This window comes from Carcharhinus amblyrhynchos, chromosome 22 (assembly GCF_965287045.1).
Source record: "Carcharhinus amblyrhynchos chromosome 22, sCarAmb.v2.hapA, whole genome shotgun sequence".
Classification (NCBI taxonomy): Eukaryota; Metazoa; Chordata; class Chondrichthyes; order Carcharhiniformes; family Carcharhinidae; genus Carcharhinus; species Carcharhinus amblyrhynchos.
The window spans coordinates 41,284,520-41,298,678 of record NC_137345.1 but is presented as its reverse complement, the minus strand read 5'-3'; the positions used below and the strand labels follow the sequence as shown (position 1 = coordinate 41,298,678).

The window sequence follows — 14,159 nt, the reverse complement described above, 5'->3', positions numbered from 1 at the left end:
GTCACTCATCACCCTGACTTGGAAATACATTGCCATTCCTTCGTAACTGCTGGGCCAGAATCCTAGAACTCCCTCCCTAATGGCATTGTGCATCAACCCACAGCACACGGACTGCAGTAGATCAAGAAGATGGCTCACCACCACCTTCTCAAGGGCAACTAGGAAAGGGCAACAAAAGCTGACCAGCCAGAGACAACCATGCCCCACGAATGAATAAAATTAAAAGAATGGAGGAGAGCTCCAAACAAGGAGGGGGGAGGACAAGTGCGGGGTGGGGGTGGGGAGGGTGTATGTAGTATATTGGCAATAATAAGATGAGCAGATAGGGAAAAAAAGAGATAAGTCCACCGGTTAGCGAGTCTAGGAGAAGGAGGCATTGTCTGAAAAGTAGATCCAAACATTTCAGGAGTACAATTTAAGAAACAAACTTCAAAAGCACAGAATCATAGAATAGTTCTGGCACAGAAGGAGGCCTAACATCTATTGTTGGAAAAATGTTGGAATCAGTTATGAAGGAAGTAATAGCAGCACATTTGCAAAATCCGAATCTAAACAAACAGAGTTAGCATAGCTTCTTGAAAGGGAAATCACGTCTGACTAATTTCTTATAGATTTTTGAGGAAGTCGCAACCAGAGTAGATAGAGGGGAACCAGTAGATGTGAAGTATTTGGTGTTCAACAAAGTACCTCACAAAAGGTTAAGTCATAAGAGTCCATGGTGTTGAAGGTAATATATTGGCATGGATAGAGAATTGAATAATGGGCAGGAAACAGTGAGTGGGAATAAGGGGTTCTTTTCCAGGTTGGCGACCTGTAACCAGTGGGGTTCCACAGGGATCAGTGCTGGGACTGCAACTGTTTATAATATGTTAACAACTTGGAGAAAGGAAGCCAATGTATTCTAGCTAAATTTATAGACAACACAAAAATAGATGGAAAGGCAAATTGTGAGAGGGATACAGTTTACAGAGAGATATTGATAGGTTACGTAAATGGGCAAAAAGTTTGCAAATGGAGTATAATGTGGGAAAATGTGAGGTTGTTCATTTTGGAAGGAAGAACGAAAGGACAGGGCATTATTTAAATGGAGAAAAACTGCAGAAAGCTGCAACACAAAGGGACTTGCAGGTATTTGTACACGAAACACAGAAAGCTAGCACACAGATACAGCAGATAATCAGGAAGGCTAATGGAATGTTGGCCCTTATTTCAGAGGGGTTGGAGTATAAGAGTAGGGAAGTCTTGCTGCATCTGTACAAGGTACTGGTGAGACCACATCTGGAGCACTGAGGGCAGTTTCGTCCTCTTATTTGAGGAAAGATATTATTTCATTGGGTGCACTTCAGAGAAGGTTCACTAGGAAGATCCCCAACATGGCGGGATTGTCTGATGAGGAAAGTTTATACAAGTGGGAGTCTACTCATTGGAAATTAGAAAAATGAGAGGCGATCTCATTAAAGCATATACGATTCTTTTGCTGAGTAAACACTGAGAAGATGTTTCTCCTCATGGCAGAGTCTAGGAGAGGCAGAGTCTCAGGTTAAAGGAGGACCAATTGAAGTCTGAGATGGGGAGGAATTTCTTCTCTTGGAGGATTGAGAGTCTTTGGAACTCCTTCCCACAGAGAGCTGCCGGAGCTGAGTCATTGTGTATATTTAAGACTGAGATAGATAGATTTTTGATCAGAATCAAGGGTTACGGGGAAAGGACAGGAAAGTGGACGTGAGGAATATTGGATCAGTCACGACTCAATTGCATGGCGGAGTGGGCTTGATGGGCTGAATGGCCAACTCCTGTTCCTATTTCTTCTGGTCATTCGGGCCATTGCGCTTGCGCTGGCTCTCTGAAGGAGCAATGCACCAAGAGCCATTGCCCTCACCTATCCCTTCTTCTTTGCATGTTTTTCCTTCACAGATAATCATCCAACTTCCTCTTAATCATCTCTGTTGAAACAATCTCCACCACACCCTCGGACAGTGCATTCAGATCCTAACCGCTCGCAGAGTGAAAATGTTTCTCCTCCTGTCACCATTGCTTCTGTCTGACAATTATCTTAAACCTGTGCCCTCTGGTTCTTGACCTTTCCATCAATGGGAACAGTTTTCTCCCTGTTTACTCTGCCTGGCCCCCTCATGGTTTTGTATACCTCTAACAAATACAAATAGTGGCGGACATTTGGGGTGGGATTTTCTGGCCACTCTCACCCCAAAACCGGAAAATCCCACCTGATGTCACCAGACCTTCGTATGGTCCACCCTCGTCCACTACGATTTCCATGGCAGATGGGGTGGGAAAATTCCAGTCTTGGAATTCTCTCCTGCAAACAGTAATTGGTACTGTAGCGATCATTCGTAAATGTTAAATTTGAGATTGATGGATTTTTGTCATCCAAAGATATTAAAAAAGAGTGTGGAGCAAAATCAATTATGAATTCTTTGAATGGTGGAGTAGGCTCAGGGGTCAAATGGCCAATTCTTATTCCTGTGAGAGGAGGAGAAGGAAAAGGGAGAAAGTGGGAAGGAGATGGAGAGAGGGAGGAGAAGAGGAAAAGGATGAAGGGGAGAAATAGGTGGGATATAATAGATTAGGGGGAAGTAGAGGGGAAGGAAGGGGAGAGGGAAGAAGGGGAGATCAAAGAAGGTAGCTACTTGTGAAACAAAAGCAAATTATTGCGGATGCCAGAATCTGAAACAAAAAACAGAAAATGTTGGAAAATCTCAGCATCTGTGGAGAGAAAATAGAGCAAAAGAGATTTTCCAGCATTTTCTGTTTTATAATCTACTTCCGAACACCAGCTTGTGACATATGGGGAACATGTGTAGACATCAGAATCAGTCTCAACTGTGACTCCTTCAAGGTACAATACTCATCTAAACTGAACTCCCGAGCTGCTTTTAGCGAGGCTGGTGCGCCGAGACTGGGCAGCGGATTCAATACAAGTAGCAGGAGGATCTAGAAATAGGGAATCCTTTCTGAAACAGCTGTCTGCAAGAAAAGAAAAGGGAAGGCTGGCTGTTTAAATGAAGAGAGGGCTGAGGGTTGGGAGGCAGAGTGGACAGTGGGGAAGGAACAGCTTTTTAACAACACCATCGAAACAAGAAGGCCTCAAACTTTAGAGAGAGAATTCAGAAGCGGAAGTCTGAAATGAATGATTGTTTGGATGACTTAAAAATGAAACACACTTTATTTGCATAAAAAAGGGGTTATTACAGGAAATTTGCCATTTACAAACAGGTTTGAAATGTATTACAGTCTGCAGCAATGAACGATGGCTGACATTACACATAATTAGAATTAGCAATGAATACTTGTGTGTCAATTTGGAGTGGATTGTAAGCCTTGAGTCACTAGTGCAAGAGGAAGAAAAGACAAAACTTAGTCATTATGGTATGTGAACTCTGGGATAGGGAGGGGCGGAGTGGGTGGGGGAGAGTTGTGTGATGTGGCCCAGTGAGCAGAGCCAATGAGTTAAAATCCATGACCACGGTTTGGTTTAAACACTTTTCAAGAAATAACAGAAGTAAATCTGTTCCCAGCAGATGGGGACAGCTTCATCAATCCAATCTTTGGCACACAGATTATAGAAGATTGGCCAGGAGCGCACTGCTCGACCTCTGAATCAGTCATTGCTCTTACAAGGTTTGGGCAGCGGAATCAGACAGAACAGGAAGGCTGCAGATTTACTCACCGGTCTCGTCTCAACTCGTTGACCTCACAGTTAGTCATAGTTTAAGTTTATTTATTAGTGTCACGAGTGGGCTTACATTAACACTGCAATGAAGTTACTGTGAAAATCCCCTAGTCGCCACACTCCAGCGCCTGTTCGGGTACACTGAGGGAGAATTTGGCACGGCCAATGCACCCTAACCAGCACGTCTTTCAGCCTGTGGGAGGAAACTGGAGCACCCGGAGGAAACCCACACAGACACGGGGAGAACATGCAGACTCCACACTTACAGTCACCCAAGCCAGGAATCGAACCTGAGTCCCTGGCATTGTGAGGCAGCAGTGCTAACCACTGTGCTGCCCATAACACTGTGCATTTAGCATGACCAACCCACCTAACCTACACATCTTTGGGCTGTGGGAGGAAACCAGAGCACCTGGAGGAAACCCATGCAGACATGGGGAGAATGTGCAGTCTCTGCACAGACAGTGACCCAAGCCTGGAATTGACCCTGGGTCCCTGGCGCTGTGAGGCAGCAGTGCTAACCACTGTGTCATCATGCTGCCCATAGTGTTATGACCATTCCACTTCCTGACCTGGGGGAGAGATTGGGGGGATGTCAAATGGCAACTGATTGAAGCCTGTTGACTCTGGACCAGAAAGGAGCAGGCACAGATCGTGGGAGGACACAGACACCCGATGGGCCAAATGGCCTGTTTACAAGTTTCACCAGGTATAGTATTGGGGAGGTGGAGATTGAGTATTCATTGAAGCTCACCCCAGCCCCTGAGAGAGAAGTGGAGTTAAAATTAGCTGTTGATTATTGAGAAGTTGAGGAGATCTTGCCAGGAATCACTGAGGTGAGGTCTGGTTAACTGCAGGCCCTCCTGCCATGTTCCAGAATTTAGTTAGGATGGGAGTCTTCAGAGTAAAAACTCTAAAAACCTCCAGATGTTTCTCTCCCTTGTGTTGGGAGACTCCTCTGATGGCTCAGTAAAGATTTTGCCCTGTTCTCTGGCCTGGTCACAGACTCTCAGAGAAAGACTGGAGATTGAGCCAGTAGGCTTTCCAAGGCCCCAGGATTGCCCTCCAGGAATTAAGAAGTTTAACATTCTGGACACGAGAAACCTAGGAGACAAGAAAGGAATAAGCAAGAAGAAAGATTTGTGTTCAGTTTTCATTTTTCTTGAATACTTTTCTTTATTAGCTTAAAAATATTGTAGGAGCCTAGAATCAACCAAATCCAATGTTTGGGAAGGAGGTGTGCCAAGAGGATGGCCATCTCAGTGACCAATGACAGTGCAAGCAGGAGGTCACCTGATGGAATCTCCAAGTAAAGTTGGCAATTCTCAAGTCCAGGTGCAACAATTGGTCCAAGTGGACACACAGCGGCCAGTAATATATTGCTAGGTGCAAGAGATCTGAAGCTGACCGTGTGTCCCATACCTTCAGTGGCCTCCAATAGGGGAGCAAAGATATATTCAGGCTCCTTTGGTTTATTTAAGGTACGCTACCTCCCCGCAATGTGATAGGAGTGCCTAAGCAATGCTGTAAGTAATAAGGGTGGAATTATAGTGGGCAGGATACGGACCATGCAGAGGTCAGGATTTTCCAGCTTTGGGACAAGCGTGCCCGGAAAATCCCACCCTAAGCGTCTGACTGGTCTGCTAATGGGATATAGAAACTCTTCATCCTGTGTGCAGCAGACGGGAGATCCGTGGGTGTGTGTGTACACAGTAGATTTAGAGTCTGCCTCTAACTCCATAAGGTTTCATGCGGGTTAGTGTTAATCTGGGATTGAGTTACATTCTGTGCTAAACAGGCAGCATTACACAATCCAGAAACAATAAGCATTTTCACACTTCAAAACTGATATTTAACCACTCCTACCCATTGGGATTATTTTCCTGCCTGATGTTTTATTAAACTGGATCTCGGCAAGTTAAACACTGGAGTTATTTTCAACATTGCCCACAATTGCCTCTTGTCCGATGTTTCTCCTATGGGTAATACCAGGCACTGTGCTGTCTCTCTGGGACCCTCCCTCCCTCCCTCCCTCCCTCCTCACTCATTCACATGGCTCAGATCGTTTCTGTGTACAACACCACCCCCGACCCACTTCTCCCTCCCCCCCTTCCACACTACTCCCACTCCTCCCACACCATCCCCCCCCCCTCAGTCCCACCCCCTCACTCCAACTCCTCCCTCACCCACACCACCCCCTCGGCCCGCTCCTCCCTCTTCCCTCTCATCCACACCACTCCCCACCCCTGCTCCTCCCTCCCTCTTCACGCACAACCCCCTCTCCTCCTACCTACCCCCGCACTGCCTCACTCACTAACAGGAGAGATCTGGCCTGGTTCTGGGCTGCAGCAGACAGGGTCACGTTAAACAGGGGGTAGGTGATGCACACACGGGCCCTGTGACCTCCCGCAATGATTCCAGATTGCCCTTTCCGGAGGTTCTTCCTCCTCTTATTGGCCCTATCCCCTCTCCCAAGTGATTAAGGGTTACACACGAATGGAGAGGGAGAATGTAATGCAGTGGAGGGGTTTGTGGGAGGGTCGGCGGGGGGGATGTTTAGACAGGTGTCTCCTACCATTACAAGGGTGGGGCAGGTTTGTTGAACCATTTTGTCTTTGGATTAGCCATTTTCATGTCCGCTCCTCTGCCCAGACCTTTACACGTTACACCGAGCTACCCCATCGCTCCGAACAACGCGGGACTCTAAACCATCTTTCCCAATTGGCCTCAGTACCACTGAACTCAGGGCCTAGCTTCAGACTGCTTTTGAATGCCTCTTACTGGAGCACACTGCGATGGCACAGTGGTTAGCACTGCTGCTTCACAGCGCCAGGGACCATGGTTCAATCCCCCGGCTTGGGTCACTGTCTGTGCGGAGTCTGCACATTCTCCCCGTGTCTGCGTGGGTTTCCTCTGGGTGCTCCGGTTTCCTCCCACAGTCTGAAAGACGTGCTGGTTAGCTGCATTGGCCACGCTAAACTATCCCTCGGCGTACCTGAACAGGCACTGGAGTGTGGTGATTAGGGGATTTTCACAGTAACTTCATTGCAGTGTTAATGAAAGCCTACCTGTGACACTAATAAATAAACTGTGAGTGTGCGTGTGCATGTAACTTGATCAGAACACACCTAGGATTCAGTTGTGATGCTTTTGTGGTTGACCAGCCAAGCAGCACATTATTAATGACCAGTTGGCTGAGTTAACGGAAAATTATCTGCCTTTTTAGGAGTGGAGAGAAGGAAATGAGTTGGGGAAGTGTTCTCAGCAGCATGGACAGAGTATTGTCACGTAGAGGGAACACAGAGCCCAGGCACGAGGGAACACAGTGTGTTTACTCATTGAGAAATCCAACAAAAAACTCCTTTCCACAACACTCAGCAATGGCAAGTAAAACATATCAACACAAAGTAAAAGTCACCGGCACTGGGATTGCCCACACTCCTCCTACAGACTGACCTGAATTTCATTTTCCACACTCTGAATGGCCGTCTCCACCAGCCTTACATCCTGCTGCAGTTGAATAGCTTCCTGAGATTTAACACTGATCTCCTCTCTCAGTTCCTCTACCTTGGTTCTGAGACCGTGGCAGGGTTTGGCCTCTTGCCATTCCCTCTGGGACCTGAGCGCCTGGGCGTCGGCCTCCAGCTGCTGGCTTTTCCGGACACAGTCCCTCAGCTTCTCCTCGCACTCCTCCAGCTTCTCCCTCACCTCCTCCAGCTGGGCCCTGAGCTCCCCCCCGTGGAGCTGCTCGGCCTTCAGCTCGTTCTCCCAGAACTCCACTTCCTCCGCCTCGGCGCTCCGGCTTTCTATCAGCTCCTGCAGCCTGGTTATCTCCTCGCTGACGCTGGGCGCGTCGTTCCCCTTCAGCTCCTCGATCTCCATTTCGGCCGACGCCAGCTCAGACCGAAGGCCCTTCAGCTGCTGCTGCTGAAGGCGGAGTAGCTGATTCAGCTCCTCTCCCGCTTGCCGCTCAGAACTTGGGGCCTTTCTCTCAGGCTCGGCATCCTTGCCCTTGCCTTTTCCTTCTTTGCCCTTCCCAAAGGATTCCAACCATTCCCGAGCTCCCTCGGCAAAGTTTAGGGACTTCCTCTTGCCTTCTTTCGAGTGAGTGCTTTGCTCGCCTTTATTGCGGAGCTTTGCCAGCGGGGGAAGGCTCTGCCTGTGGATGGTCCTCTCCGGCCCGCGGGGCTTGTCGGAGACAGGCCGCAGGTTGAGGGAGGGTCCGGTGCGGTTTAGTATCAGCTGGACATCCTTAGCTTGCTGGCCCCACTTGCTGAGGGACGGCAAGAGTTTCTCATCAGGCATGAAATGCCTTTCAACGTCCTTCCACTTCTCCTTCAGGGTGTAGCGCCCAGTACGACCTGCAAAAGGAAAGTGAAGGTGCGTCACTAATGCTGGTTTTCATAGAATCAATGCACGCTGCAGGAGATGGCCATTCAGCCCATCGAGCCTGCACCGAGAGCAATCCCACCCAGGCTCCATCCCCGTAATCCCATGTATTTACCCCGCCAATCCCCCTGTCACTAAGGGGCAACTTAAGTATAGCCAATCAATCTGACCTGAACATCTTTGGACTGTGGGAGGGAAACCGGAGCACCCGGAGGAAACCCACGCAGACACGGAGAGAATGTGCAAACTCCACACAGTCACCCGAGGCTGGAATTGAACCCGTGTCCCTGGCGGCAGTGGTTTGTAGGTGAAGGAAGGGAAGATGTGGCTGACTGCCTGATCCTCAAATGGGACGGGAAGAAAGAAAACTGCATTTGTATAGCACCTTCCGTCACCTCTGGAGGCAGGCGGATCGAGCCTCAGGTTAACGGCCCATCTGAAGGACAGCACGTGCCTTGGTGTTGCTCTGAAATGTGAGCTGAGGTGTGGAGCTCAGTTCTCTGGAGTGGGGTTTGAACCGTCTCGGCGAGAGTGCTGCCCACTGAACCCAGCCTGATAGCATCTGTATCTCTCCTGAAAAGATAACTTTCTTCCATCTCTCACTGATTCACAGTCAGTTAAATCAATCAAACTGGTGATAATATGGTACACTGACTCAGGTCAGTGCAAGGTGCTGTCTCTGTAACGGGCTACTTTTTGACATGCTGTGTTGCCACCAATTTGTGCACAGCATGATCCCGGGAACAGGAAATTAAATAAATCATTGGGTTCCTGGCTGTGATACTGAGAGAAATTACCTCTCTTTTATATCCACCTGAAATACTCATAGCTATATCCACTCTTGTCTAATCAGATAATACTCCAAACTGTTATTAATCTAAGATAATCAACAGTAACTTCGCATGGTTGATGTCTAAATAGACCCGGAGTTACTCCGGAGGGGCTAAGTAGGCCCGGAGTTACTCCGGAGGGGCTAAGTAGGCCCGGAGTTACTCCGGAGGGGCTAAGTAGGCCCGGAGTTACTCCGGAGGGGCTAAGTAGGCCCGGAGGGGCTAAGTAGGCCCGGAGTTACTCTGGAGGAACTAAATAGGCCTGGAGTTACTCTGGAAGGATTAAATAGGCCTGGAGTTACTCTGGAAGGATTAAATATGCCCAGAGTTTCTTTGGAAGGATTAAATAGGCCTGGAGTTTATCTGGAGGGACTTGTCTTGACCGTGGCTGGTTTGTGCTTCAGTTGGTAGCACTCCCATCTCTGGCTCTGGGTTGAATCCCCACTCCAGGAGCTCAAGTGTAAAAGTCGAAGCTGCCTCTGGGTGGCACTACTGGAGGTGCCGTCCTGCGATCAGTTATTAAACGGAGGCTCCATCTCCCCTCTCAGGATTTTTTACATCCTCTCAGTGGATTTAAAAAGTTCCGTAACATGACTTTGAAGAAGCGCACAGACTGGGATGATAGGGGGCTGGGGTGGATATTTATCCTCGATGCTCCAGCCAATATTTATCCTTCAATCAACGTCACACTCAAAAAGAAAGCTGATTATCTGGGCATTATCACATTGCTACATGTGGCATCTTGCTGTGTGCAAATTGGCTGCCATATTTTCTACATTATGACAGTAACAGTAAAGTGCTTTGAGAATCTGGTGCTCATGAAAAGGCGCTTTGTAAATTCAAGATTTTTTAAACTTTGCTAGGGTTAGGCTATGGGAAAGTAATTATGCTGGATTACTGGAGGGTGGCACAGTGGTTAACACTGCTACCTCACTGCGCCAAGGACTCCAATTCGATTCCCAGCCTTGGGTCACTCTCTGTGTGGAGTCTGCACATTCTCCACATGTCTGCGTGGGTTTCCTCCGGGTGCTCTGGTTTCCTCCCACGTTCCAAAGATCTGCAGGTTAGCTGGATTGACCATGCTAAATTGCCCCTTAGTGTCCAAAAATGTGTAGGGGATTAAACAGAGAGGTAGGGGAGTACAGCCTGGATAAGATGCTCTGTCAAAGAGTTGGTGCAGACTCAATGGGCTTCTGCACCGCAGGATTTTATGATTCTATGATATGCATGAACACATTCTCGATGAATTAGTTTCTAGAGCTGCGACAGGCATTCTAGAAATAATCATTGACAGTATCAGAAGACAAACACGAAAGGTACTTTCTAAAGGTGTTCCTTTGTCTGTTAATTTAGCAGAATCTCAGGATTCATCAAAAGTAAATCTGTAATAACACCTTCTATTAAATGGTGGTCATTGGAATCTCATTCAAAGGCATCAAACATCCCCTCATCCTGATCTGGAAGCCAGAGCAATTCTCCCTCTTTGTCAACTGTCCAGTTTAAAGTCTGACAACACCAGGTTTTAGTCCAACCTATTTATTTGATAATATACTCGCAAGCTTTCGGGTTAGCCCCTTCGTCACCTGATGAAGGGGCTAACCCAAAAGCTTGCGAGTATATTATCAAATAAATAGGTTGGACTAAAACCTGGTGTTGTCAGACTTTTTACTGTGTTTACGCCAGTCCAACGCCGGCATACCCACATCATTGTCCAGTTTCTCAGAGGTGTCCAGGAGAGGGTGCTCCGACTGCGATGAGTAGACCGCAGTGCCTGTTGGTTCCAGCAGATGGAGCAGTCACCACAGGGGCTGCCCACTCTGCAATGGACTAAGGGCAGTAAGGTCAGTGGGATTGCGGCCTTGAATCCCTCGGACTTTCTGCTGCTCACGACACACGACAACGCAGAGTCGCTGAGCAGAGACTGGTGGCCGAGTTCCGCACACATGAGGACGGCCTCAACCGGGATCTTGGGTTCACGTCACACTACCTGTAACCCCTATGACTTGCCTGGACTTAGAGTCTCACTAACTTTCCTGTCTGGAAACAATACCCATCTTTTTAACCGCTCTCTCCACTCACATTGTCTGTAGCTTTAAGAATTGATTAGCTATAAAGACTCACATTTCAATCATTATTCATGCAAGTTGAGTTTGTGTCTTTATACACCCTGTTTGTGATCAGAGCTCTCACCCACCTGATGAAGGAACAGCCAGTTCCAAAAGCTAGTGGCATTTGTTATAAATAAACCTGCTGGACTTTAACCTGGTGTTGTGAGACTTCTCACTGCCTCTACCAACCTAGCAGCACGATGGGAAGTGAGAGAGAATTCGGAATTCCAAGGGGTGATTTTAACCTAATCATCCTAAGGGGAACTAACTGGTTAAACTGACCACTAGTTTCGCATTTTCTACTGAATTGTACTTCCCATTTAACTCAACCACTTCAAATTTACACTGAAAATACAGGCCATTAAACTTTTGTCCCTTAGGAAATACTTCCAATAATCAGTACTGACAATTTTACAATTATCATTGGTGGAATTGCAGCCTGTCCCTGAGCACATAATCAATGGAACATGTTACAGACCCTTACATTCCAAGACCCACCTGAAACTGTGCCTCAGGCCTCATGATAGTAACTGGAGTGAGCTGCCAATCCTGGGGCCTCTAGGCCAATCTAATCCATGCAAATGGAGCTGCCTGTCTCAGGGAGGTAAATCCCTGGGGGGGGTCAGGGAGGAGGACAGGGAAGGCAGTGATTGTGGTGGGCTGAGTGGGACTGAACAGGAAAGGAGCCATCAGGCTGGCAGCAGCTCCTCCTTGCTCCATGTGACTGCTCGTTGATGATGACACTCATTGTGGGAATGTCGGAGCAGAGTTCCTAACCTCAGGAAGGGGCCATCGAGCAGGAGTGAGACACTCATAGGAAGGGAGCCTTACAGTTATAAACAGCACGTAGAGTGCCTGAAAAGACACTAAGTTGGATGTGTTTCAGATGTCTTTGAGTGCATTGACCACATCCCCATGAAATAGTCTTTTTTAGCTTCCATTTTCTAATCTTCAATGTGATGAAGGCAACTTAATTTGCTCCTAAATACCCTGGATGCAGGATGACACTGTTGCCAATACCCTGGATGCAGGATGACCCTGTTGCCCCCAGTTGCCAATACCCTGGATACACGATGACCCTGTTGCCCCCAGTTACCAATACCCTGGATGCAGGATGACCCTGTTGCCCCCAGTTGCCAATGGCTGAGGGGGAAGAAATCCCATTTCAGCAGCTAAAGGCCCGTTTTTGAAAAGCAGCCAATAGCAAAGCAATTAACTGAAGGGTCAAAGTTGACAGAAAGAGGTGAAGTGATTGGAGGTGCCTGTCACAGCCCATCGACCCACTGACAGTTGTAAAGAGCCACAAATTCATCCTCTATTATTCTACCTACCTGTTCGGTGGCAGCCCCAGATCCTTGGCTTTATAATCAGAGGCATAGGGTGGAATGATCCTGTCCGCCATGGGAATTGTAGTGGGTGGGACAAGGACATCGCAAAGTTACTTTGACCTTGGGTGGGATTTTCTAACCTTGGGGTGAGCACGGCCAGAGAATCCTGCAAGAATCTATAAAAAGCTGGTTCTATTTTGGCTGGAAAATTGGATGGGATTTTCCAGCCCTTCCTGTCAGCAGAATCGTTGAGTCCCACCTGAGGTGACCCCCTCCACAGGGTCAGGGGGAGACAATGGCCTAGTGGTATTATTGCTAGACTATTAATCCAGAAAGACAGCTTATGTTCTGGGGACCTGGCTTCACATAACAGATAGTGGATTTTGATTTCAAAAAAATATCTGGAATTAAGAATCTACAGACGACCATCAAACCATTACCGATTGTCGGAAAAACCCATCTGGTTCATTAATGTCCTTTAGGGAAGGAAATCTGCCACCCTTACCTGGTCTGGCCTACATGTGACTACAGAGCCACAGCAATGTGGTTGACTCTGAACTGCCCTCCAAGGGCACCTAGGGATGGACAATAAAGGTTGGCCAACCAACAATGCCCGTGTCCCACAAATGAATTAAAAAAAGGGTGGGTGGGTGAGACATGCAAAACAAAATCGGCATTGGCAGGACTGGAAGATCCTGTTGGTGGGCAGTGTCAAACCGCTGCTGGAAAACATGCCATGGAGGAGCTGGAAAATCCCACCCATTGTGTCCAATCCTAAACTACATTTCAGGACAAAGCCTTGAGGTTGGTGAAGAGGAGGTTCGTGAGAATGATACTGGTGTCTCCACTTCAGTGGAGCTGAGAGAACTGAGACTGTTCTCCTTCAAGCGCAGGGTGAACAGGAAGGAACCAGAAAGCACAGCTTGAATTAATATTTTGAAAGGAAAAGGGGCCTTGGAGAAGGAGCAGAAGAATGGGACTAACTCGACATGATGGGCCAAATGGCCTACCTTCCTGCAGTCTGATTCCATGATTCAAAGGTGGTCTGACTCTGGGATTCCTGAAGGGGGCACAGACACAGAAACGCTTATAATCACTGCCCAAAGTCCAGCCCACTCCCTCCCTGACATCCTACAGGAATTCCAGAATGTGTGACAGGTCAGCACAGCAGAAACAAAACCTCTCTCTAAATCACTGAAAGCTGCCTCCACATCTCCCATCGTCATCATGATGTGGGTGAACCTGCCAGTTCCAGTCTGGAACGAGGTCAGGATATTGTGGGACTTCATTCACTCCTCCCAGGTGTCACCCAACACCCCAGACGCAAGGTATTCTCCTTACCCATGGCCTGAGCCAGGGCTATGACCACCTCCTGGCACGTGGTCTTCTCACTGACCCCGCAGACCACTCGCTGAACTCCGTCCACCCAGACCTTCAGCTCCATGATCCACAGCTCGGACTGGGGGCCGGGCCGGGTTTGGTGTGGGGGAGGGGAGGTGGGCTGCTGAAGGTGGGGAAAGGAGGTGGGGGGGGGGGGTTGCGGTGAAGGCGGTGAGGAAATTCTCAATGCAGATCTTCAATGGCTTCTCCTCAGACAGTTACTGTGTGTGTTTCGCTAGGGTGAAGACTCAAATCTGGGAAGAGAGAAAAAGAACATTGAACTCAGAACTTACAGCTGAAAAGAGGCAGTGTTGGGTTTTGTAGCTGTAAGGAATCGAAAACCTTTAGTCCCAAATGTCCTATTGACTGGAGAATGTCCCGAGGCTCCTAGGCAGACAACTTTCTATCCACCACTCAATCCATACTCCGCCAC

At 48.1% G+C, this 14,159-nt stretch overlaps 1 protein-coding gene across 2 annotated transcripts in view; it reads right to left on the bottom strand.

Annotated features, from left to right (window-relative positions):
• Window positions 1-13,793, bottom strand: part of LOC145356895 (ras association domain-containing protein 8-like) — a 48,516-nt gene extending 34,723 nt beyond the window's left edge. Inside the window, exons 1-2 of one of the 2 annotated variants that reach the window (XM_080209878.1) lie at window positions 13,688-13,793; window positions 7,148-8,052 (exon numbers count right to left, since the gene is read on the bottom strand). In XM_080209878.1, the coding sequence (XP_080066004.1) occupies window positions 7,148-8,052; window positions 13,688-13,790 (1,008 nt within the window). In that variant the 5' untranslated portion in view covers window positions 13,791-13,793. Of the gene's footprint in view, window positions 1-7,147; window positions 8,053-12,349; window positions 12,434-13,687 lie in introns of those variants that run through there. The other variant, XM_080209877.1, reaches the window with a different exon arrangement.
• Between the last annotated feature and the right edge of the window lie 366 nt (window positions 13,794-14,159).